This window comes from Thermothelomyces thermophilus, chromosome 1 (assembly GCF_000226095.1).
Source record: "Thermothelomyces thermophilus ATCC 42464 chromosome 1, complete sequence".
NCBI lineage: Eukaryota > Fungi > Ascomycota > Sordariomycetes > Sordariales > Chaetomiaceae > Thermothelomyces > Thermothelomyces thermophilus.
The window spans coordinates 5,073,835-5,094,598 of NC_016472.1; the positions used below are offsets into that span (position 1 = coordinate 5,073,835).

At 58.0% G+C, this 20,764-nt stretch overlaps 5 protein-coding genes across 5 annotated transcripts; 2 read left to right on the forward strand and 3 right to left on the reverse strand.

Annotated features, from left to right (window-relative positions):
• Window positions 1–10: 10 nt before the first annotated feature.
• MYCTH_2296814 (uncharacterized protein) lies at window positions 11–2,375 on the reverse strand. Its single transcript, XM_003659537.1, has 5 exons — window positions 2,005–2,375; window positions 1,790–1,931; window positions 1,513–1,718; window positions 1,018–1,447; window positions 11–942 (listed from the first exon to the last, which is right to left on the reverse strand). Exons 1-5 carry the CDS (start codon window positions 2,098–2,100, stop codon window positions 164–166), a joined length of 1,653 nt encoding a protein of 550 aa, XP_003659585.1. The 5' UTR covers window positions 2,101–2,375; the 3' UTR covers window positions 11–163.
• A 1,291-nt stretch (window positions 2,376–3,666) lies between these two features.
• MYCTH_2313777 (uncharacterized protein) lies at window positions 3,667–6,133 on the reverse strand. The gene is made up of 3 exons (XM_003659538.1): window positions 5,723–6,133; window positions 5,432–5,505; window positions 3,667–5,366 (listed from the first exon to the last, which is right to left on the reverse strand). Exons 1-3 carry the CDS (start codon window positions 5,748–5,750, stop codon window positions 3,933–3,935), a joined length of 1,536 nt encoding a protein of 511 aa, XP_003659586.1. The 5' UTR covers window positions 5,751–6,133; the 3' UTR covers window positions 3,667–3,932.
• A 634-nt stretch (window positions 6,134–6,767) lies between these two features.
• On the reverse strand, window positions 6,768–8,893 carry MYCTH_2296820 (uncharacterized protein). Its single transcript, XM_003659539.1, has one exon. It carries the CDS (start codon window positions 8,746–8,748, stop codon window positions 6,817–6,819), a length of 1,932 nt encoding a protein of 643 aa, XP_003659587.1. The 5' UTR covers window positions 8,749–8,893; the 3' UTR covers window positions 6,768–6,816.
• Window positions 8,894–12,589: 3,696 nt separating this feature from the next.
• On the forward strand, window positions 12,590–14,887 carry MYCTH_77354 (uncharacterized protein). Its single transcript, XM_003659540.1, has 3 exons — window positions 12,590–12,757; window positions 12,986–14,228; window positions 14,301–14,887. The coding sequence occupies exons 2-3, from the start codon at window positions 13,011–13,013 to the stop codon at window positions 14,346–14,348; spliced, it is 1,266 nt and encodes a 421-aa protein (XP_003659588.1). The 5' UTR covers window positions 12,590–12,757; window positions 12,986–13,010; the 3' UTR covers window positions 14,349–14,887.
• A 177-nt stretch (window positions 14,888–15,064) lies between these two features.
• MYCTH_2296824 (uncharacterized protein) lies at window positions 15,065–20,562 on the forward strand. Its single transcript, XM_003659541.1, has 2 exons — window positions 15,065–19,390; window positions 19,510–20,562. Exons 1-2 carry the CDS (start codon window positions 15,483–15,485, stop codon window positions 20,177–20,179), a joined length of 4,578 nt encoding a protein of 1,525 aa, XP_003659589.1. The 5' UTR covers window positions 15,065–15,482; the 3' UTR covers window positions 20,180–20,562.
• The last annotated feature ends 202 nt before the right edge of the window (window positions 20,563–20,764 follow it).

The window sequence follows — 20,764 nt, forward strand, 5'->3', positions numbered from 1 at the left end:
CGACTGGACCGACCGAGTGATGAAACAAGTTATATTATCTTCTTTTTCCCTCCAAGCTCGCGTTCGGAACCTCCTTCGAAGCTCAAAGGCTGTTGATATGCAGTCGGGTATCTTAACATGACCACCTCTTCTTCCCGTTTAAGAAATGTGATAAAGAACACTCTCACTTCTGCCTCATCCTTCCCGAACCCAACTCTTTCCAGAACCCGCACCTCCCCCTCTCGGCCGCGTCTACCGTTTCCATCCTCGCCCCCTCCGTCTCGATCAGCAACCTCCTCATCACTCCGGCATCGCCTCCCTCCTGCCAGACGGGCTCCCATCTCGGCGACCCGGGCGCGCGGAACACGTTGGGGTCGAGCGTGCGCACGAAGCTGAGCCAGTAGCCCATGACGAGCGGCACAACAGCGGCGTTGTACGTCTCGTAACTGGCCGCTTCCTGCCCGGGCACGTTCCCGGGGCCGAAGATGGCGGGTGCGTCAGAGAGGTGGGGGACGCCGAGGCCGCGGGCGACGGTAGCCTCGTCGCGGACATTGTACCGGTAGGTGTAGAGGGCGGCGGCCGCGCCTGCGGCTTCCGCCTCTGTCCTACTCTTCTTCTTCTTCGTCCTCTTGGAGGGGAAAGAGGAGGGAGACGGGGAGGAAGGGGAGGAGGAGGAGGAGGAGGGAAAAGGGAATGTCTTGGCGGCTGTTGTGTTGCTTTTCACTTGTGGGGGGCGGATAGGGTATGAAGAGAGGAGATTGTTTGTTGGGCAGATGAAGGTTGCTTCGCCGTAGGCTTTGCTGGCAGTGGGGAACCAGGGTTTATGGGCTGGTACGGGCGGCAGTTGGGGGTAGTGGGTGAGGATGTCGGTGGTGTCGTTGGCCGTGAGGAGGGGGTAGTTGTTGCGGAGGAAGTGGGCAACGTCCGAGGGGGTGTCGGCGTCGGGGACGAAGACAGAGCCCTCTGCGTGGGGGTTGTCAGAGTCAAATGGTTTGCTTAAGGGTAAGGGAGGTTTGGAAAAGGGGGGGGGGGGCGAACCGTCGTTTGATGTGCCAAACACCACCGGCACGCTGATGAACTGTCCCTTTTCGAACAGACGGTAGGGCAGGTCACGCAAGAGATCCCCGTCGACACAGGGCGTCCAGTAGAACAGGGGCATGGGCGGGTCCGGGCGGCCGGGGAACGGCTGGGCGTAATTAGCAGCCTGCAGTACGGCAACGTCCTTAGAGCGTAAACAGGCCATCTGCCGGTCCGGGGCTACGCCGTCGCAACCTGTCTGGCTCACCACTCGGTCAAACTGGTACTCGAGCTCGTGGACAAAGGGCTGGGCCGGGAAGAAGAGGGACTCGGTCATGCCTCCGATAAAGAGGTTGTCGTTACGGCCGCCGTAGGCTATGAGGTGCATGGCGACGGAGCCGGCACCGGCAGAGGCGCCGTGGATGACGACGTGGTCCGGGTCGCCGCCAAACTGAGGCCGGTTAATCACTAAACTAGGTGTTGGAAGTGGAAGTGACAAGGGGGGGCACCGCCTACCGAAGCGATGTGCGTTTTCACCCATTTCAGCAGCATCCGCTGGTCCAACAAACCGACGTTCAAGACCCCGTCGTCCCTCACCCGCTCGCTCGCGAGAAACCCCCAGAGGCCAACACGGTAGTTGAAGCTGACCATGACGACGTTGTGGCCGGATTTCTCGACGGCCTCAGCCCCGTCCCAGTAGGCGTTGGTGTTGGCTACGTAGCCTGGCTCTAGGTCAGTCAAAGGGAGGGAGAGGGGACATTACGCAGGACTAGGGTGGGTGTATCAAACGTACCTCCGCCCTGAATGAACACCCACACGGGCAGCTTAGACTTCACAGTCGCGTTTGTCGGAGCCCAGACATTCACAAACAGACAATCCTCGCTCTCATCATCCGTAGGATAGGCTGAGCCGATACCGAGACACCTGGGAGGGAACTAACGACAGAGTTGGTCAGGATCATGCTCCCGGATCGGTTTCTCCCTTGGGACGGGTCCGTTGATCACTCACCGCTGCAGCCTTCTCGACCGTCCCCGTGTCAGACGGAATAGGATCAAGCGGAGCCCTCCATCTCAAGTCCCCTATCGGCGCGGCAGCATAGCGCATGCCTCGGAAGGAATTGACCCAGTTTGAGAGTCTCAACCCCTCATAAGAGGTATAGTTGAGGTCGACTCTCACTGTACCGACAACGGTTCGCTGTGGTTGACATGCTGAGATTAGTTTTGTGAAGCACACCATTTCAGGGGGGAAGGAAAAGCGAAGGGGGCTGTTGCTGAGAAGATGCTGGTAGGAGGGTTGCTTAAGCAGCAGGATCCGTGTATTTGTGACCTCTGCGCGCGTTCGCGCGCGTGGGTGTTTGTGGGTATTTCGTATGTGTGTATTTGTCTCACCAAGGGACCGTCTATATGAGACATAAAAGGGGCCCCATCTCCATAGTAGAGGAAACATATGCCGGCGGTGAAACATTGACCGAACCGGAACAGGGAATGCATGGCTTGGAAGCCGAAGAGTTGGGCATGGGATACCATACCGAAGAGGCAAAGAAAGAAAGAAAGAAAGAAAGAAAGAAAAAAAAGATGGATAGAAACAACTCACCCCATCCTCGGAACCAAAGCCCATGCCCATCAGCAATACCCACCAAACACCGACCTGGACGACCAGCACCAAGACGATCGACAGGACCAGCACCACCGCCGGCCCGGCGCCGACACCCTCCTCCCGCGCGGCCGTCACGGGCGAGAGCGGCCCTGCCCATTGCCCATCTTTGTAGTCCGGCAGCCGCCGGTTAGCAGGGGACAACAGCCCGTCATCGTAATAGTGAGGGCTGTGAGACGACCGGCCGTCCCCGTCCCCGTCCCTTCCCTTCTTCTCCAAATCGCTATCACTTGCTGCAGCACCATCGCCGCTCTCGCGGCTCCCACCACGGCCACTCATCATCATCATCATCATCATCATCATCACCATCACCACCGGGATAAAAAGGATGCTGTCGCTCGCACTCCTGGCCCGTGCTCCCGCTGAAGGAGAGGGCAGAAGAAGAAGAAGAGAGGACTACTACGCCCGTTTACCGGCCCAGGACGCGAACGTGGGGCTCAGAACACCATGCCAGGTAAGGAGGAGGTTTCTACAACCCGCCGTGCATGGGACGTTTGGATGTGCGTGTGTATGTTGTCAATCCATACATACTTTGACCTGGCGCGCGCAAATGGTGGTTGTTAGACTGCGTTTCGATGCTTGGATTCGCCAATCAAATTAGAATGTGACTGATGAAGGTAGTAGACAGCGCTAAGGGGGGCAAAAGAAAGAAGATAAGAATAATTTATAACATACCCAGACCTGCTTACATCGGACTTGATCTCGCACTTTTCTGAGCGGGTGATTGATGGCAACGGCAACTACGGATGACTGCCTCGATTCCAGGTAGATCAGGGTACTTTGCCGAGGCCGTTGGGGAGGAACAGGCAGGTGCCATGGATTCCCGCTATCAGCCGGGCTCCGGGGCCCCCCACTTTCCAGAGTGATTGATCACGGATATACGGAGTAACTCGACCACGCAATAAGTTCTTAGCTCGCGGGACGCTTTTGTATGTAACTTGTAGTCTTGTCAGCTGCACTTGAAGGAAGCCCAGCATGACATCGATGTTCGATATGAAATAATGCCGTGCGACAGATGCGAGGTCATCCCTAATTAGCTCCTTGAGTAGGTTCATATCCTCTCGAAAAACGTACAAGAATCTAACCTTGGCGCCTAGCTAAGTCTATGCCTACAATACTCCGACACCTAAAATCTTCTTTGAGCCCCTTGAAATTAAAACATTGTGCGATGGCTTTAGGACCGTGTTTGAGGACGATGAATGGTCGATTACACACAACATCCCCTGCCAAAAGACCCAGCGCAGCCGACTGGCAGCACAGGAACTCGAGGACGAAGACCATGTTCAGTCCACAATCTTCAACCTGGCCTCCCTTCCTCCCCTTGTCGCAGAAGGACAAAAAGTGTCCTTGTACCTGTTCCACATGGCCTCTAACTCTGCCACATACTCGGCATGCAGCCTCTCCACCTCGCGGGCCTCGATCTTCTCGCCGGCGCCAATCTTCCGCACGGGAATCGGCCTGCCCACGACGATATTCAGCGGCCGTCGGTACGGCATCAGGCCGACGTCGTAGTTGAAGATGCCCCTGCCGTGCAAGAAGGGGAGCGTAAACTTGAGCGTACGCAGTACCCACATCTGCAGGCGGTGCAGCGACGGGTGCTGCCGGGCGCTGAGCTGGTCGTACAGGTCGTTCTCGCCAAACGCGAGCACGGGTACCAGGTCGGCCCCTGTGCGCATCGCCATCTTGACGAACCCCTTCCGCTGCGCGAGCACCAGGCGCATCGTGCCCGGGTGCGCCTCGAGCGATTCGCGCGCGCCTCCGACGACAATAGTCACGGCCCGGCCCATGCCGTCGCCATCCAGCCCGCCAGTCGTCAGGATCGACGTGATGGATTCCTTGGACACGGATTGGAGGCCCAGCGCCAGGATGTAGTCGCGGTACAGCGGGATGCGGAAGTTGGAGTCGAGCGTAAGGAGGCTGTTGGTGATGCCCGGGAACTTCTCCGAGAACCCAAGCGCCTCGGTAGCAAAGGCCGCGAATGCCCCGTGCGAGATGATGCCGTGCGGGTGGTAGCCGAATATGTACTTGCGCGTCGGCGGCAGGTCGTGCGTCTTGTGGAGCGCCGCGGGGAAGTAGTCGGCAAAGAATTTCCACATCCTGAGCCGCCGGAAGCGCTCAGAGCGCGCGCGCAGGCGGCCGTCGGTGGCCGTTTTGGAAAGAAGCATGTGCAGGAGGTAGGGAATCAGGATTGGCCACGTGAGGGGGATGGCGCAGAGGGAGAAGAAGCAGGAGACAGTCACGGCGATGCTGAGGCAGTGGAGCAGGACCGCCATGGTCTGCAGCCGCCGCCTGTAGGGTATATTCCAGGGCGCGAAGCGGATGCCGCCTGTTCTATAGGCGTTGATTCGGTCACGCTCCCGGGCGGCCGCCTCCTTGCCCGCTTCGTCCGTGAGATCCGGGTACGTATCTCGGACAGTTTGTGATGACTTTGCTTTCGGTCTCGAGCGGTCCCTGAGCTCGCCATCCGGCCGTGACAAACCGTTGGATTTTGCCTCGCTGGACACGGACGCCCCCCGCACGGCTCCATTCGGTGGCAGCTTCGTAAGTGTATTCAACGGTCCGTCAGGCTCGTACCCTCCGAGCGAAGAAAGGTCGTCGGCCTCGTGCTCAGCGATGTCCCCCGTGGATTCGGCGGCGCCGACGTTTTGCCCGAGACTGCCTCCGTTGCGCTGAGTGGAACCTGGCACGGCTGCAGGCGTGAGGGTGCCGTCGAGTCCCTGGTTATTACACGCTGTTAGCTATCGGCCGCAGAATGTGCCTGCCTTGGTGACCAGTCGCTCACCGTCTCGGGGTTTCCTTTGCTCGGCGTCAGGGCGCCATTTGTGGCGAGCGTACGGGAATCCCCGTCCTGGGCGGCTGTCTTCGTGTCAACAGGCTGGATTGCGATTGCGTGGTGCTTCCCCTGCTCGTGCGTAGGCCTCTTGGCCTGTGCCGTCCTCCTCCGCGCGTTCCTGGATTTACCCATGGTGACGACGGGATCGGAAGCCGGCGCCGCAACCCTTTTCCTGCCCGCTGCGTGCTATATTGGGGTTCGTAGGCGCTGCCTTGTAGAACCCGTTTGGTGATGGCTTACCTGGGACAAGAGTCGGGGCGGAAGGCATGCTTTGTGATCTTCGGCTCGGAGGTCGGGGAAGTGGAAATAAAGACGTTCTTGTGGGTAAGGTTCCTGTGTTGCCGAGGAAGGACGAAACGAGGCAGTCGATGCGCGATGCAATGTACTTTAGAATTGCAGAGGACAATGAATGATGCGGTAGCCCGGCGTGAGCTGTCTGCACCAAGAAGGCGCAACGAGTGCGTCGAGGCTTCTTCTTCTTCTTCCTCTGCGTTCCACGGTGTGAGAAAGAAGGCGAAAGGGAAAGGGGAGGTCTGATCTCAATTCTAGTAATGGAACGGTCGCAGCGCTTCGGACGGGGCGACGAGGCGAGGGCAAGGATCCATTGCCGTTCAGCCCAAGCCGTTGGGTCCAGTTTTTTCCCGCGCTTAGCGGGCTGGTACCTGGGCCTTTTGTCGAGATGATGTGCCGCAAACCGAAGGAGGCCACCGCGGCTCAGTCAGTAGTAGTGTGTTGCCACTCCTCACCGGCGCCCCGAATGATGACGTTGTTGCAGCAATGAGGTGGGGCCGGCTTCTTGCTGGACCATGCAGTGGCCTCCGCTGTCATGTGAAGTGCCAAGAGCCGTTGGTGGCTGTACTGTAGTATGACTTGTGACCCAACCCGGAATATACCGAGGTGACCGTTTTACCCTTCTCTACTCCGTACCTCGCTGACCGTGACCTTACTAGAACTTGTAGCATTCAGTACGTACGGATTACTGAATCCGTATTTCATACGGGCACAATAATCGGGGAAACGATTACTGAAACAACCGAAAGAAATACCCAGCTCAGCTCCGCCTTTTTGTGCACTCTGTTATGTAGACCCGTTCCACAAGGAAAGGAGGACTGCTTTCCATTACCCTATTTTGGTCCCAAAAAAAAACTCAGGTACTTACGCCGTACCAACGCCGCCAGAGGGCAAGCTAGACCGACCTTGAAACCTCTCTATATACGGGGAAAAAAAATAGGATGAATACAAGCACCTTCAGAAAGGCGCGTAAAGTGTGACGCCGGGCCCGCTGTCTCCCGTCCCGCAGCGTCCCAGGTCTGATGACCGCACACTCACCAGCCCTACTGCTGAGCGGCAGCTGGGTCAGCCGAAGAACCCTCGCCCTCCTGTGGCGGGGGAGCTACCTGTTGCCGCAGCGCGGCGACCTCGGCCGTCAACGCGGCGATATGCTGCTCGTGCGCATTGAGCTTCTCCAACAGCTGCGCTTTGGTCCTGGCTTCACTCTCCATCTGGCTGCTGAGCCGTTTGACAGTTCCTTCCAAATGCTGGTAATAAGCCCACAAGCCCGGATCCGGCTGGCCGGAGTTGCCATTGTTGTCACCGCTCGCTGCGCGGGCGCGCCCACGGCCGGCCGCGGGCTGGCCTTGCGCTGCGCTGCCTTGAATCGCGTCTCGGTCAGCAGGGGGGTACTGAGAGAGCCACGCTTGTTTGGCGGCTGGCGACATACCATGCGTAGGCAGAGACAAACCCGGAGCGCCCTGCTGCTGCTGCTGCTGCTGCTCGTTGCTCGCCCGTTGCTGCCCTGCCGCACTTCCCTGAGTGCCGCTCGGACTCAGCGGTTTGGGGCTCTCGGTCATGCCGCCCTGCGAGTACACGGTCGAAGCGCCCGCGCTCAGCGGGACCGACGATATACTGGTTTGCGGAGTATGGCTGCTCGGCATACTGGGCGACGTGTTTGTTGTGGCTGAGGATGCGCGGTCGAGGTTGGGCGGATACAAACCGCCGCTGGGAGGGCCCGGCCGCTGTCCCGGTGGGGGGTAGGTATTCGACCCGCCATAGCCTTCCGCCCCGGCCTGACCAGCAACGTGTTGCGGCTTGAGGTTCGGCATGCTCAGGCGGCGCCGGTCCTCTTCTGACATGTCGGCCCCACCACCATCGTACAGCTCCCCCGACATGGCAGAACCGTCTGTTCCGCCGTCGAAGTTCTCTTGACGGGCAAAGGAGCCCATCGTCTGCCTCCTGCCCGCGCAACCGCCGGCGCCCTTGCTGTGCCTGGCCAACGCGTCGCCGCGTGCAAACTTCCTATCGCAGCTCGGACAGACATGCGGCTTCTCGCCGGTATGTAATTTGCTGTGTCGCTTGAGATCATGCAGGCGGCGGAACCGCATCTGGCACGAGTTACAGACGTACGGCTTCTCCTGACTATGCGTGAGTAGATGGCTTTTGAGGTTATGATGGCGAGTGAACTCGGTTTCACAATAAGGACACTTGTGCTTCTTGTTGGAGTTTGGCGAGCGCGGTGTGAGGTCGATGTTTGGCGTCTGGGGTCCGGCGATGGACATGCTCATGACCCTTTGCGGATGGCCGGGCGCAGGCATGGCCCCCGGATATGAGAGAGATGACCCCGCCTTGTCCTCCATCGGCGCCTCGGGCTGTGGCGCATAAAGGCCCTCGTCATTGCGAGAGTCGACGTCCATCGCCGCCGGGCTGTCGACTACTTGGCCGTTGTCACCGCCTAGGCTTGCCCCGCTTGCGCCGCTTTGCGGACTGACATCGTGGAGGTCATCGCCGGGAACGTGGCTCGTCGGAATGGTGACCGAGCTGAGCGCCCGCGCAGCTGCCGCGGCCGCCGCAGCTTCGATGTCGGAATGCCCAGAGCTGTCTGGTGGCGCCTCTTGGGGCCGGTTCATGTCTGCCGTGACGCCCGACATTAGCTCGTCAGTAGGGGGCTGGTTGTCGCTCTGTTCCAACCGAGCGAGCTGTCGGTGCTCTTCCTCCTCTTGTCTACTTCTCGCGTCTTCCTCAGCTTCGCCCGTCGATGGGTTCTGTGACTGCCTGGCAAACCCTACCAGCCGGGCTATTTTGGACGGCGACATGTCGCCACTCGAAACCAACGAGTCCTGTGAGGTTGGCGTCGTCTCCCGCGTTCGCTTGAGCGGCTTGGACCGGGCCAGCTCGGTTACCGTCCCGAAAGACGGTCCGGACTGCGGCACGGTCGAGGCCGACGGCGCACGCGGTGGTTCTGTTGCGGTGGGGCCCCGTTCCGAAGCCATCACGGCGAGACACGAGCGAGGCCGGGAGTCGCAAAGGAGCACGTTGAAGCCGCTACGTCTAGTTCCGGGTTGCTGGACGCAGGATCTCCACGGTTACAACCTCACTGGCGATCCGGGAGCATCGCCTGGTTGATATGGGGGGAGGGGGGTAAGGATCGGGGCTTTGAAGATGTGGCTGGAGATCGTGGCGAGAGCTTCCGAGTGCGTATCCGACGGAATGCCAGTTCGACAGGGCGCGGGATCGTCGAATTTGCAGCGGAGAAAGGTAAAATTGATTGGAACTATGGATTATCACTTTCTGAGAACGCGGCAGCGTCTGATTTCCGTGGGAACGGTATACAGCCAGCATCCAGCATCAAGTACTGCCGCTGTGCGAAAGGGAACGTTGTCGCGAGAGAGCCGCCTCAAGGTGAGGAAAGAAGGCCACGGGCGATGGAGACATTGGAGAAAAATGGGCGCAGCAGCCGGGCAAGCCTCCTTGCCCCACTTTTCGTGGATCGCCCACGGTCGCCAGGGCACCCGCAGCTGCCTGCGAAGCGGTATTTGGGCAGGCCAAGCTCTGTGTGTGGTGCAGCCTCGCCGCGCTAAGCCAGTCCCGGTGTTTTTGAAGCCGCCGCTGCATTCTTCCATTCGTGGTTACTGCTGACGCTCCATGCATCATCCTCTCAGCTTTCTCACTCTCGGGTCATTTGAGGGTCGAAGCCGGAGGGAGGTGGCTGTGCTAAGGTGTTCATAACCTGTAATCTGTATACAACTTGACTAATCCAAATGAGCCAAGAGGTTCCGGCGGTGTTTTCGGTGTGGTTCTGGTTGTTCACCTTTCAGGATTGAGTCCACCAAAATTTCCACCGAGTTGAGTGAGCAAAGTGGCGCAAAGTACAATACAATTCACCCCAACACACAACCGTACCTTTGACGGCAAGCCCCTCAGAGTGGCTGCGGGGCTCCCAAACCCAGGGAAGGAGCACTCCGAATCGGAGAATTAAACAACATAATCATATCCCAACCCGCCGAGCTTCGAGCGGTCGACCTCGCCCGAGAGTAGTGCACCAAAGGCCGAAGCGCTGGAATAGGGTTGGCTATTTTACGAAAAGCCAGGTTTTGCTTTGGCAAGGCGGCAGAAACTATGCCAAGTTCTCATAGGACTTGTACTGTACCTGGGCAAGGTCGATCGCCATAGGATGAAGCCGGGTTCAATGCACGATAGCGGCCGAAGGACGGAGTAATAATGGCTTGGTGTCTTGTGCCTGGGGCGAATGGGGATATCGGAGGCGTTGTATGAACGTGCTAAGTGGCCGGCTCTTTTAGACAGCTTTATCAGAGCTCAACAACTCTCCCCTCGCCAAACCAATGAAATCCAGTTCAGGAATCTAGGTAAGTTCGGATGTATGTACCATCCAATGAAACTCTACACTCCGCTGCTCGCAGTATTTATCTTCACCTCCTTGGTCGTGACCCCAGGGAGCACGACAGTAATGTCTGCGAGTAACAAGCTCAGTGACTCTTATACGTGCTCAGCGCCAAGGTGGCTCAGAAGGAAATATTCTTCTGCTAATCCCAAGAACCTTCCCTCCGGTAAACACCCCGCAAAAGATGTACTGTGTAGCCCTTGTTTCGAGTAACAACTTACGCAATATCCCCACATACGCGGCAAAGTCTGGACGGCCTCAAAAGCGGACACACTGTTAGCCACAACCAGACTTGGCCGATCCAGTTCGTGAAGACCAACCAAGCGCAAGCTGGCGATTCCCAGAGGGCGCAAAATATCATACATACTCCGTACTTCACAATGCTCTGGTTTTCAGCTACACAGGGCCTTACATGTTTTTGGCCCTGTGCTGGAAGCTGTAGGAGACACTAACTGTGATATCAGACATGCAATCGGGATGTGACACGCCAACAGGCTTTGCATTCATACCGGCGATCTCAAGGAAGTGTGCTTAGTCTGAACGAGATTCGCGCCTGGTTCTTTTCGAAGGATATAACTCCTAATGGTAAACAAATCGTTTTTAGGAGACAGATATTTCCCTCGCACTTCTCTCAAAGCATTCATTGTTGTCAACTCACAGAGTTTCCTGACATGTTAGGGATCTTGTACTGTAATTAGTGCGCTAAGAGCTCGTATTGTCCATACGTAGTTTAAAATGTACTCCGTAGACGAGGCCTAGATACAGATACGTGCGAAGGCGTGCGCAGTACGGAATATAATCCGTACTCTGAATACATCTATAACTAAATCGTTAGCAGGCGGAAAAAATGTGACAGGGCCGTTGACAAGCCCCTGAATCCAGATAGAGACTATGGTATGGACTTTTTTGGACGTTATGCGGCGGTGCTGAGAAGGGGTTCCAAATGAGGAAACTAGCCCCGATCGAAACATCGTGTTGGCCTAGTTTGGATTATCTGATCCTGGAAACTGGTGTCAGGTACGACTTTGCACCGGGCTGCTGCGGTGTGGCTATGCCATCATAATAAGAACCAGCCCTTTACTAGTGTATTGCGAGGCGCTTGGCACACGACCGATCAAACTGGAAACTACACTACACTACTTAACCACCAACCTGGACCTGCTAGTTTCTCTTCAATCCGGGCAGGTTGCTGTAGTCTGCTGTTTGAACATTGCTAGAGAGAAGGCTATATTACGTTCCGGTGTACGGAGTACGTATAAAAAAACACTCGGTGCTCGGCAGAGCTAGCAGGATCAGCATCAAGAATATGTGTTAGTCAGCCTGGGGGATTGCTCGGCAGCTCGGCAGCCCAGGGAGTGAACGGAAGTACGAATCTCACTTGTGAACCCCTTCCGAATCGGTAACTGGATGATGCGCCGCCTTACACGGCACGGAACCGCTGGAGCAAGGGTACTACTTAGTGTATGTCGAGGCGCGTCAGCACCTTGTTTGAACGAAAGTACGTCCGTAGACCTCCCAGCTTGTTTCGTCATTGCTCAATCAGATCGAGTTAGTTGGGAGGGGCCGATAGGAAGAGTTTTTGCATCATCTGGTGGTCCCATTGGCAGAATGAGTTCAAGAAGCCTCCGAGATTGGTCGAGTCAGGAACCCGATCAACAGCGATGCGCCGATGAAGCGTGCTATGAGTGGCAAGTACCTAGGTACATACGCAGTGTGGAAGGTCACCGGCGACAGAGACAAGGCGATATTGAGAGCGTACGAGCACCTCTGTTGCCGGCCGACAGTTGAAAGTGGGGGCCGTCAGCTGGAAACGTTCTTCCTGAAAATTCACCGATCAACGCCATCCAGAATGGCGGGCGCAAGAAGAGACAATCGGTTCTGGCCAGGCTTTCCCCAGTCCAGTCCAGTCTTGGCTCTTCGGCAGCCTGGCAGGGGTCGCAAATACCTGGGGGCGAGACCCTTCCATTTTCCATGACCATCAAGTTGTTCCCTTCTCGTGAATCCGTGTCAATCATTCTCGGCAGTCCCGTTATTTTTTTTTCTTTTTTTCTTTTGGCCGGGTGCCAGAATCGCGGATTCATTGGGTAGCGAGCGGCCGAGACGAGTTCGTCCGAAACACAATTTCGAGATGGAACCCCTGCTTGATTGAGTCGTGGCCCGGTACCTGCGTTAGCCGCCATCCCAAATCTGCATGTTGCCGGCCGGGTTTTACCAGAAGTGCAATTTCGCCAAGCGCAATGCCCCTAATACCCCGGTCGCTCCCCTTGCGCTTCAATTGGCGCATTGTGGGTGACCTGGCTAGCTTTGCGGGACCTAGAATCTAACAGGCCCTCATTCCGCGCCATTCTCCCTCCTCGCCCGGCCCACACTTCCATTCTGGTGGCTCGACCGCTCCGTTCATTCAAGACCTGACTCCCTTCCTCCAGTTCATCCCTCATTTGAACTGTTGTCACTCCTTTCTCATCCCGAACGTCGTACACTACACTCCTTTGCGGTCGTCGTTCCATCCAACAGAGAGTCTACCGCTCTCTACCACGCTCTTTTCGGAACCGTTAACGGATCTAGCAAACAAAACAAACAAACAACAACACATCGACAAGGTGAGTTCCACAGTTGGCCGCCAGGGGCAGCAGGGAGTCGCAAGCCAGGCCGATCTCCTCCCCTTCAGACCCAAGCGATCGAGTCTCCACGTTGCTGCTTCTGATCTACACGGGGAGTGAGCCGCAGCAGGTCAACTGGTTGTGATCTTCCTTTTGCCCAAATGACTCGATCGCATCTGCGTCTGGCGCGTAGGACGGCTGATGATTCCGGGTGCTGACATCAAATAGGGACCACCTTGAGGAATTCGCTGCAATGCAGGGACTCGTCAAGACGGCGCTCGCGGCAGCTCTCGTTGCCAGCGTTGCTGCCCAACCTCACAACCATGGCCATCGCCATCTGCACGCCAAGAAGCACAACCACTTGCAGATGGAGAAGCGCGACACCGTGATTGTCACCAAGGTGGTTGAGGGCCCGACTGTTACGGAGTATGTTATGGGGAATGGGAAGAAGGTCGATGCTGCCGAGGCGAAGAAGGGCCTCGAGAAGGGCGATTTCATCGTCATGGGCGAAACCAAGCCCACCTTCAGCGCGCCGCCCCCTGTCGTCTCGACCTCGGTGGCTAGTCTCCCTCACGGAGGCCAGTTCTACGAGAAGACGACCTCGGTCGCCCCGAGCAGCACCTCGTCCGTCGCTCCCAAGCCTTCTACTTCGTCCGCACCTGCGCCGGAACCGGACCTCCCAACCGGCCTTGACGCGGATTTCCCGAGCGGCAAGGTCCCGTGCGACAAGGTCCCGACCGAGTATGGTGCGGTCGAGATTCCCTGGGTTGGCACCAACGGTTGGACGACGCTGGCCAAGTTTGGCAAGTGGGTCAAGGGCGCTGCAATTGACAACATCGAATCCCCTACCGATGGCACGTGCGAGCCGGGCATGATGTGCTCTTATGCTTGCCCTCCCGGTTACGAGAAGACCCAATGGCCCGAGGAGCAGGGTGCCACTGGCCAGTCGGTTGGCGGTTTGTGGTGCAACGAAGATGGCTTCCTGGAGCTCACGCGGCCCAACGTCACCAAGATCTGCGAGCCCGGTGCCGGTGGCGTCTACGTTGTGAACAAGCTCCCAGGCACCGCCGCCGTCTGCCGCACCGACTACCCCGGCAACGAGGCCATGGTTATCCCCCTGGAGACCTCCCCCGGCGGGAAGTACCCCCTGACGAACCCCGACTCCGCAACATACTACTGGTGGAAGGGCCAACCCACCACTGCCCAGTACTACGTCAACCCCCTCGACGTCGAGGTTGAGGAGGCCTGCACGTGGCAGAGCAAGAAGTACCCCGACTCGGCCGGCAACTGGGCGCCTACCAACATCGGCGTCGGCAAGAGTCTGTCGGGAGAGACTTTCATTTCCATCTTCCCTAACACGCCGACCAGCAGCGCTGTCCTTGACTTCAACATCAAGATCGAGGGTGATGGTGTCTCGGGAGAATGCTGGCTGAAGGACGGCGAGTACTATGGTAGCTCCAGTGGCTGCACAGTACGTTCCCATTTTTCCTCTTCTCTTTTGGGAGGGGTTTGCAATGTATACCGTTTGCTAACTGAGAGACAGGTCGGCTTGAAGGCGGGTGGCACAGCCAACATCGTGTTCTACAAGTAAATGAACGCGATGGGTGGTAACTGCATGTCACGGATTGATATGGCATCGCGGGTCCGTGGGGTTGACTTGTCCGGGCGGATGGGTGCTCTAGAGCTATCCGCTATGCCAAGGCAACTGGTCGTCTGGGAGCAAAGCTGCGGATCAATTTAAGCTCGCATCTCGAGGTTGGAAATGTCTGATATTCGCGCGGTATAACAAAGGGAAATGGGTTTGCGGTTTATCTATTCTTCCGCCGGTCGTGGTCCGGATATGGTTGAGACCCGGGCTCCCATTCTGAGCCACGAACGGCTTCAATTCTCGGCAAGGCTTCATTGGGGGGAGGGGAGGCAGGATGCCGGGCCCGGTTGGCGGCTCTTTGTATCTGATAGGGTTATACGCTCCTTTTATTTTCCAGCCCGGCGTTCTGGACCTCGAAATCCGACCTTTCCTTTTTAATGTTTTGTCATTTATTGGATGACAGCTTCGAACTAATCGCTTACCTACGAAGCGCATGCTTCTCCCTAATTTGAGACGAAAACATGGGAGTGTAGTTCGCGAGTACATTATTAGTGCGGATTACCTAGTATATGTACGGATTACTGTAAATAGTCCGTAGGGACAATCAGCCGGGCGCCTTATCAGGCCAACTGTGGCGCATGCAGCTTACTCGACTTATCCACTGGTATCTCTCCGCAGCCTGCTACGATTGGCGAGCTGCGTCTCAGCTTGCGACGCAGCGCCGCCTCCAGATTCGGAATGACAGCTTTGAGATTCCAGCCATTCTCAATGGTCTCTTAACAATACCCAAGTTTTCCACGGTTGCGCCGCCATCGATCGAGTTCCACGGGCAATCTGAACACGAGTACGCGATATCTGTCGCTTCTTTTTTCTTCTTTTCTTTCCCTTCTCTTATTTCTCTTCGTCCCTACGCAGTCTACCTACTCCGCGCAACAACGCCTAACATCCCCGGGTCCTTCAGCGCGCTCAACCGTCGCGGGTACCTTCTGACGAAGAGCTTCAGGCAGCCCAAGCTGCCCGGGCTTATCCCGAAGCCCTTATCCCGAAGCCCAATAATCGAGATCGAGAACCAACCGCCGTCGGCCGCTGCATTCCCGCATCGACATTGATGATTGCCCGACTTGTTGTTTGCGCACCATGAGGTTCGGGGGAGCTCTGCAGGCGGCAGTCGTGCTGGCCACGGCCCTCTGGGCGACGCCCCTCGCCGCGAAGAAGAAGGATCATCCGACATTCCACGTCAAGGCGTTCGAGAACATACCCAGAAACGTCAATTACTTCTCCGACTCGGACACCGTCCTGTTCCACGACACAGACGCCAACAATGTCTACCTCTCCCACGACCACGGCGTGAAGTGGGAGCGCGTGGACGCAGTTCCCGAGGGCAGGGCCTGGCTGCTGTACATGCACGTGTTCGATCCCAACCGCGCATACATCCTTACCGAGGGCACCACCCACTTCAAGACCAGCGACCGCGGCAAGACATGGGACAAGTTCAAGACTAGCGCCGACACGAGCGCGTTCCGCGGCGACATCCTCCAGTTCCACGCCACGGACCCCGACCGCATCCTCTTCAACGGCATGCGCTGCGACGGCTTCCTCTGCCAGGAAGTCGCCTTGTATACGACCGACGGTTTCGAGACGCCCGCCAAGGAGCTGCGCAGTAACACAAACGGGTGCTGGTGGGCCAAGTCTTCGGACCTCTTCACCACGGGGTCCGAGGATCTGGACAAGAACCGCGTGCTCTGCATCGTGAGGGACGCGTTCTCGCCCTTCAAACAGGACCAGCGCCTCCTCATCTCGGACAATTTCTTCAGCCCTTCGCACGAGAGCAGCGACATCCAAGAGTTCGAGCCGAACCTCGACATGGACAAGCCGGTACAGGGAGTCGTCAACGTTGCCGTCGTAAAGAAGTACCTGCTTGCGGCCACGAGCTCCATGAACACGGACGAGATGGCTCTCTTTGTCACGGACGATACCAAGAGGTGGCACCGCGCCGTCTTCCCGGCTAGCCACGATGACCACGACCACAGGGTCCTGCAGGAAGCCTACACGGTGCTCGAGAGCACCAACTACAGCATCCAGATCGACGTCATGACGACGCGGCCGTCGAACCCCATGGGCGTCCTGTTCACGAGCAACTCCAACGGCACCTATTTCACTGAGAACATACCGCATACCAACCGCAACTCGAGGGGCCACGTCGATTTCGAGAAGATTACCGGCATTCAGGGCGTCTTCTTGGTCAACAAGGTCGACAACTGGGAAGAGGTGGCGAAGAAAGGGAGCGCCAAGAAGAAGCTCGTGACGGAGATCACGTTTGACGATGGCCGCACCTTCGAGTCGGTGACGGCGGACGGCAAGAGGATCCATCTCCACTCGGTAACCGAGTTGAGCAACGTGGGGCGCGTCTTCTCGAGCCCCGCGCCGGGCCTCCTCATGGGTATCGGCAACAAGGGTGAGCACCTCAAGGATTACTGGGAGGACGGCGACCTCTACGTCTCGGACGATGCGGGCGTGACGTGGAAGAAGGCGCTGGACGGGCCTCACAAGTACGAGTTTGGCGACCAGGGTTCCATTCTCGTCGCGATACGGGACTCCCAGGAGGCCGACGTCGGCGAGATCAGCTACTCGCTCGATCACGGGCTCACCTGGACCAAGCAGGCCCTGCCCGACGGTCTCAAGATCAGGCCGTACATTCTCACGACGACGCAGGAGTCAGCTAGCCTCAAGTTCCTCCTCATCGGCATGACGGAGACGTCGCCGCGCTGGCGGGTCATCTCGATCGATTTTGAGGGTCTCCACGAGGCCACCTGCGGCAAGGACGACATGGAGGAGTGGTTCGCGCGCGTAGACAAGGACGGAAAGCCGACCTGCCTGATGGGCCACACCCAGAGCTTCCAGCGCCGCAAGAAGGAGGCCAAGTGCTTCCTGAAGCAGGAGTTCAAGCACGCCGTGGCCAAGACGGAAGACTGCGAGTGCACAGACATGGACTACGAGTGCGACTTCAACTTCGTGAGGGAGGACGGCAAGTGCGTCCAGAAGGGCCCCATCATCCCGCCAGAGGGCGCGTGTCGCAACGCCAAGCCGGATGACACCTTCAAGGGCACGTCGGGATACCGCAAGATTCCGGGGAACACATGCAAGCCGACCAAGGAGATGGACGAAAAATACAAAGAGGTCGACAGGAAGTGCTCCGAGATCGTCGGGGCGCCGCCCACGGGCCCTGCGACGGACGAGATCGAGCAGACCCGAAACGTCTTCGAGGGTGACTGGGACGGGTGGGACAAGCACTACCTGGAACGGGGCGAGTCGAGCTCGACCGAGGGCGAGACCATCATCATGCGCGGGCGCACAAGCACAAAGGTCGGCCCCGTCTACGTCACGGAGGACCACGGCAAGACGTGGAAGGCCCCGAAGGAACTGGAGGAGGAAAAGATCCAGTACATCATCCCGCACGCCTACTTCAAGGATATGGTCTTCTTCATCACCTCGGGCAAGAAGGTCATCTACACAGCGGACCGCGGACGTACCTTCCACAGCTTCAAGGCGCCCAACGAGCTCGATCCGGACGTGTTCCCTCTGGCATTTCATCCGGACAAGAAGAACTGGCTGATCTGGAACGGGAGGAAGTGCGAGGACTCGAACGACTGCTACGGAGTTGCCTCCTGGAGCAAGGACGGCGGAGACCACTGGCAGACGGCCGCCAAGAGCTCCCGGCGGTGCGAGTTCACCGGCTCGAGCGCTTACAAGTACCCGAACCGCAAGCAGGAGCAGATCATCTGCCTCAAGCACCAGAAGGAGGGCAAGGCCAAGGAGAACCCGATGGTGTTGGTCTCGACGGACGATTGGTTCGACAACGAGGAGGTCCGCGCAGAGAACGTCAAGGGGTTCGCCACCATGGCCGAGTTCATCGTGGTCGCCACCTCGAACCCGGCCAACGAGACTCTTCAAGCCAGCGCGAGCCTGGACGGGGTCACCTTTGCGGACGCGCGGTTCCCGCACGGCTTCGACGTGCCGCACCAGCACATCTACACTGTGCTGGACAGCTCGACGCACGCTGTCAACTTGTTTGTGGCCACGGACATGGACGGGGGGTATTGCAACTTCGGCACCGTCCTCAAGAGCAACTCGAACGGGACGTCGTACGTGGTCAGCGCGAAGAACGTCAACTGCAACGAGGCCGCGTACGTCGACTTTGAGAAAGTTGCGGGGCTGGAAGGCGTCGCGCTCGTGAACGTGGTCGCCAACCCCAACGAGAAGACGTCGGCGCCAAAGAAGCTGCAGACCAAGATCACGCACAACGACGGCGCCCAGTGGGCGTACCTGGCTCCGCCGGCCGATGACGAGTTCGGGAAGTTCCCCTGCCACTCGGACGGCGATGAAAAGTGCGCACTGCACCTGCAAGGCTATACGGAGCGCAGGCTCCGTGGCGACGGCAACACGTACTCGTCCGAGACGGCCGTCGGTATCATGTTCGCGTGGGGCAACGTCGGAGACAGGCTGGGTCCGCGGAAGGACTGGGACACGTTCATGACCACCGACGCAGGCCTCACCTGGAAACGGGTCAAGCGGGGACAGTGGACGTGGGCCGTTGGCGACCAGGGCGGCATCATTGTGCTCGTCCAGACTACGGCTTCCTCATCGCCAGAGAAGACGAAGAATCTCGTCTACTCGCTCGACCAGGGCAAGACTTGGAAAGAGCACGAGTTCGCGTCCGAGGAGGTCGAGGTCTGGGACGTCACGACGCTGCGTTCCGGCGGCTCCCGAAACTTCCTCCTCTGGGGCAAGGATAGCGAGGGCGCCTTCACTCTGAACCTCGACTTCTCCGGCTTCAGCGAGCGCGTCTGCAAGTACGACGACGACGCGGAAAAGTCGGACTACTACCTCTGGTCGCCCAAGCACCCGATGCAGCCCGACGGCTGCCTCTTCGGTCACGTCTCGCAGTACCTGCGGAAAAAGGCAGACCGCAAGTGCTACAACGACTTTAGACTGCAGCCTCTATACGGCAAACAGAACTGCACCTGCACCCGTGCCGACTTTGAATGGTAAGTCCTCTCGCTCTCCCCCCCCCCCCCGGGGCCCTCCTCTCTCTCTCTCTCTTTCCACCCACCTTGTCCAATCAACGGGTTAGCTAACCATGATCTCTTTCCCTCCTCCTACACAGCGACTACAACTACGAACTGGATGCCTTTGGCCAATGCTCGCTCGTCCCGGGCCTGTCGCCCAAGGACCCGGTCGAGTGGTGCAAGCAGAACCCGGAAGCGATCGAGTACCACGAGCCGACGGGGTACCGGCGGATCCCGCTGACGACGTGCGCGGGCGGCCGGCAGCTCGACAAGGAGTCGCGGACGCACTCGTGCCCCGGCCACGAGGACGAGTACGAGCGCAGGCACGGCGCGTCGGGCGTCGCCGTCTTCTTCGCCGTGACGATCCCCTTCACCCTGGCCGCCGCGGCGGGCTGGTACGTCTGGCGGCACTGGAACGGCAAGTTTGGCCGGATCCGCCTCGGCGAGCAAGGCGGCACCGTCTTCGAGGCCGACCAGCCTTGGGTGCGCTACCCGGTCATCGCGCTGAGCGCCGTGGCGGCCGTCGTCATGTCCCTGCCCGTCGTCGCCGGCGCCGTCTGGAGGAGCGCAAAGGGAATGTTCGGAGCGGTCGGGATCGGCGGCGGCGCCGGCGCCGGCGACGGGAGGGGCCGCTGGAGCCGGCTCGGAGGTGGCGGAGGTACCAGGAGGTTCACGACGCGGGACAGCTTTGCCAGGGGCGGGGACTATACGATCGTGGATGACGACGAGGGCGAGCTGCTTGGTGAGGATAGCGACGAGGATGTATGAACGAGCGAGGGTTTTTTTTTTCTTTCTTTCTATCTTCTGGGGGGAGTGTCGTATCGTTCGTTCTCTTTGGTATACGTTTGGTCTGTTGTCGTCGCCTTGAGAGCAGAATATAAAAATATGGATGGACTAGAGCAGAGAGACAAGGTGAGAGAGAGCATTGGCTACTAGTGATGGTTACGTGGTTGGTATGCAAGCCTCAGGACATGTATGTATACTATACTGTCTTGCGTACAGTACATTATGGATAGGTCTTACGGGAGGAGCTGGAGGCGGGTAGATCTCCCGACGTCGCCTACTATGAATGATCGCCGAGTGGAACAACAATTTTCTTGTTTATACGTTAGGGTTAGTTATTTAATTCAGAGAGAGCACGAGGAGAGAGTGGATGCTAATGTCCTTTCATTTTCCTTGGTTTTTATTTTTTTTCTTTCCCGATGACATGTTCGTTGTCTCCTTATAAGCACACAGCGCTGTATGCTTAGTGATGGGCTATGAGCGGATACTTACATAGTAGGTGCAATGGCCGGTTGTTGATGTTAAACATCGTCCTACCCAAGGCGTGCCAGGCGCATTGACATTGGTTCT

What these genes read in the sequence shown, in the direction of transcription:
- MYCTH_2296814 (XM_003659537.1), bottom strand. Translation starts at nt 2,100, where the DNA reads ATGCGCTATGCTGCCGCGCCGATAGGGGACTTGAGATGGAGGGCTCCG. An exon ending in CGGTCGAGAAGGCTGCAGCG is followed by an intron (nt 1,932 to 2,004) that starts GTGAGTGATCAA and finishes CTCTGTCGTTAG; the next exon opens with TTCCCTCCCAGGTGTCTCGG. An exon ending in TGAAAACGCACATCGCTTCG is followed by an intron (nt 1,448 to 1,512) that starts GTAGGCGGTGCC and finishes AACCGGCCTCAG; the next exon opens with TTTGGCGGCGACCCGGACCA.
- MYCTH_2313777 (XM_003659538.1), bottom strand. Translation starts at nt 5,750, where the DNA reads ATGCCTTCCGCCCCGACTCTTGTCCCAG. An exon ending in CGCCCCGACTCTTGTCCCAG is followed by an intron (nt 5,506 to 5,722) that starts GTAAGCCATCAC and finishes ACACGAAGACAG; the next exon opens with CCGCCCAGGACGGGGATTCC. An exon ending in GCAAAGGAAACCCCGAGACG is followed by an intron (nt 5,367 to 5,431) that starts GTGAGCGACTGG and finishes TGTAATAACCAG; the next exon opens with GGACTCGACGGCACCCTCAC.
- MYCTH_2296820 (XM_003659539.1), bottom strand. Translation starts at nt 8,748, where the DNA reads ATGGCTTCGGAACGGGGCCCCACCGCAACAGAACCACCGCGTGCGCCG.
- MYCTH_77354 (XM_003659540.1), top strand. Translation starts at nt 13,011, where the DNA reads ATGCAGGGACTCGTCAAGACGGCGCTCGCGGCAGCTCTCGTTGCCAGC. An exon ending in GTAGCTCCAGTGGCTGCACA is followed by an intron (nt 14,229 to 14,300) that starts GTACGTTCCCAT and finishes ACTGAGAGACAG; the next exon opens with GTCGGCTTGAAGGCGGGTGG.
- MYCTH_2296824 (XM_003659541.1), top strand. Translation starts at nt 15,483, where the DNA reads ATGAGGTTCGGGGGAGCTCTGCAGGCGGCAGTCGTGCTGGCCACGGCC. An exon ending in ACCCGTGCCGACTTTGAATG is followed by an intron (nt 19,391 to 19,509) that starts GTAAGTCCTCTC and finishes CCTCCTACACAG; the next exon opens with CGACTACAACTACGAACTGG.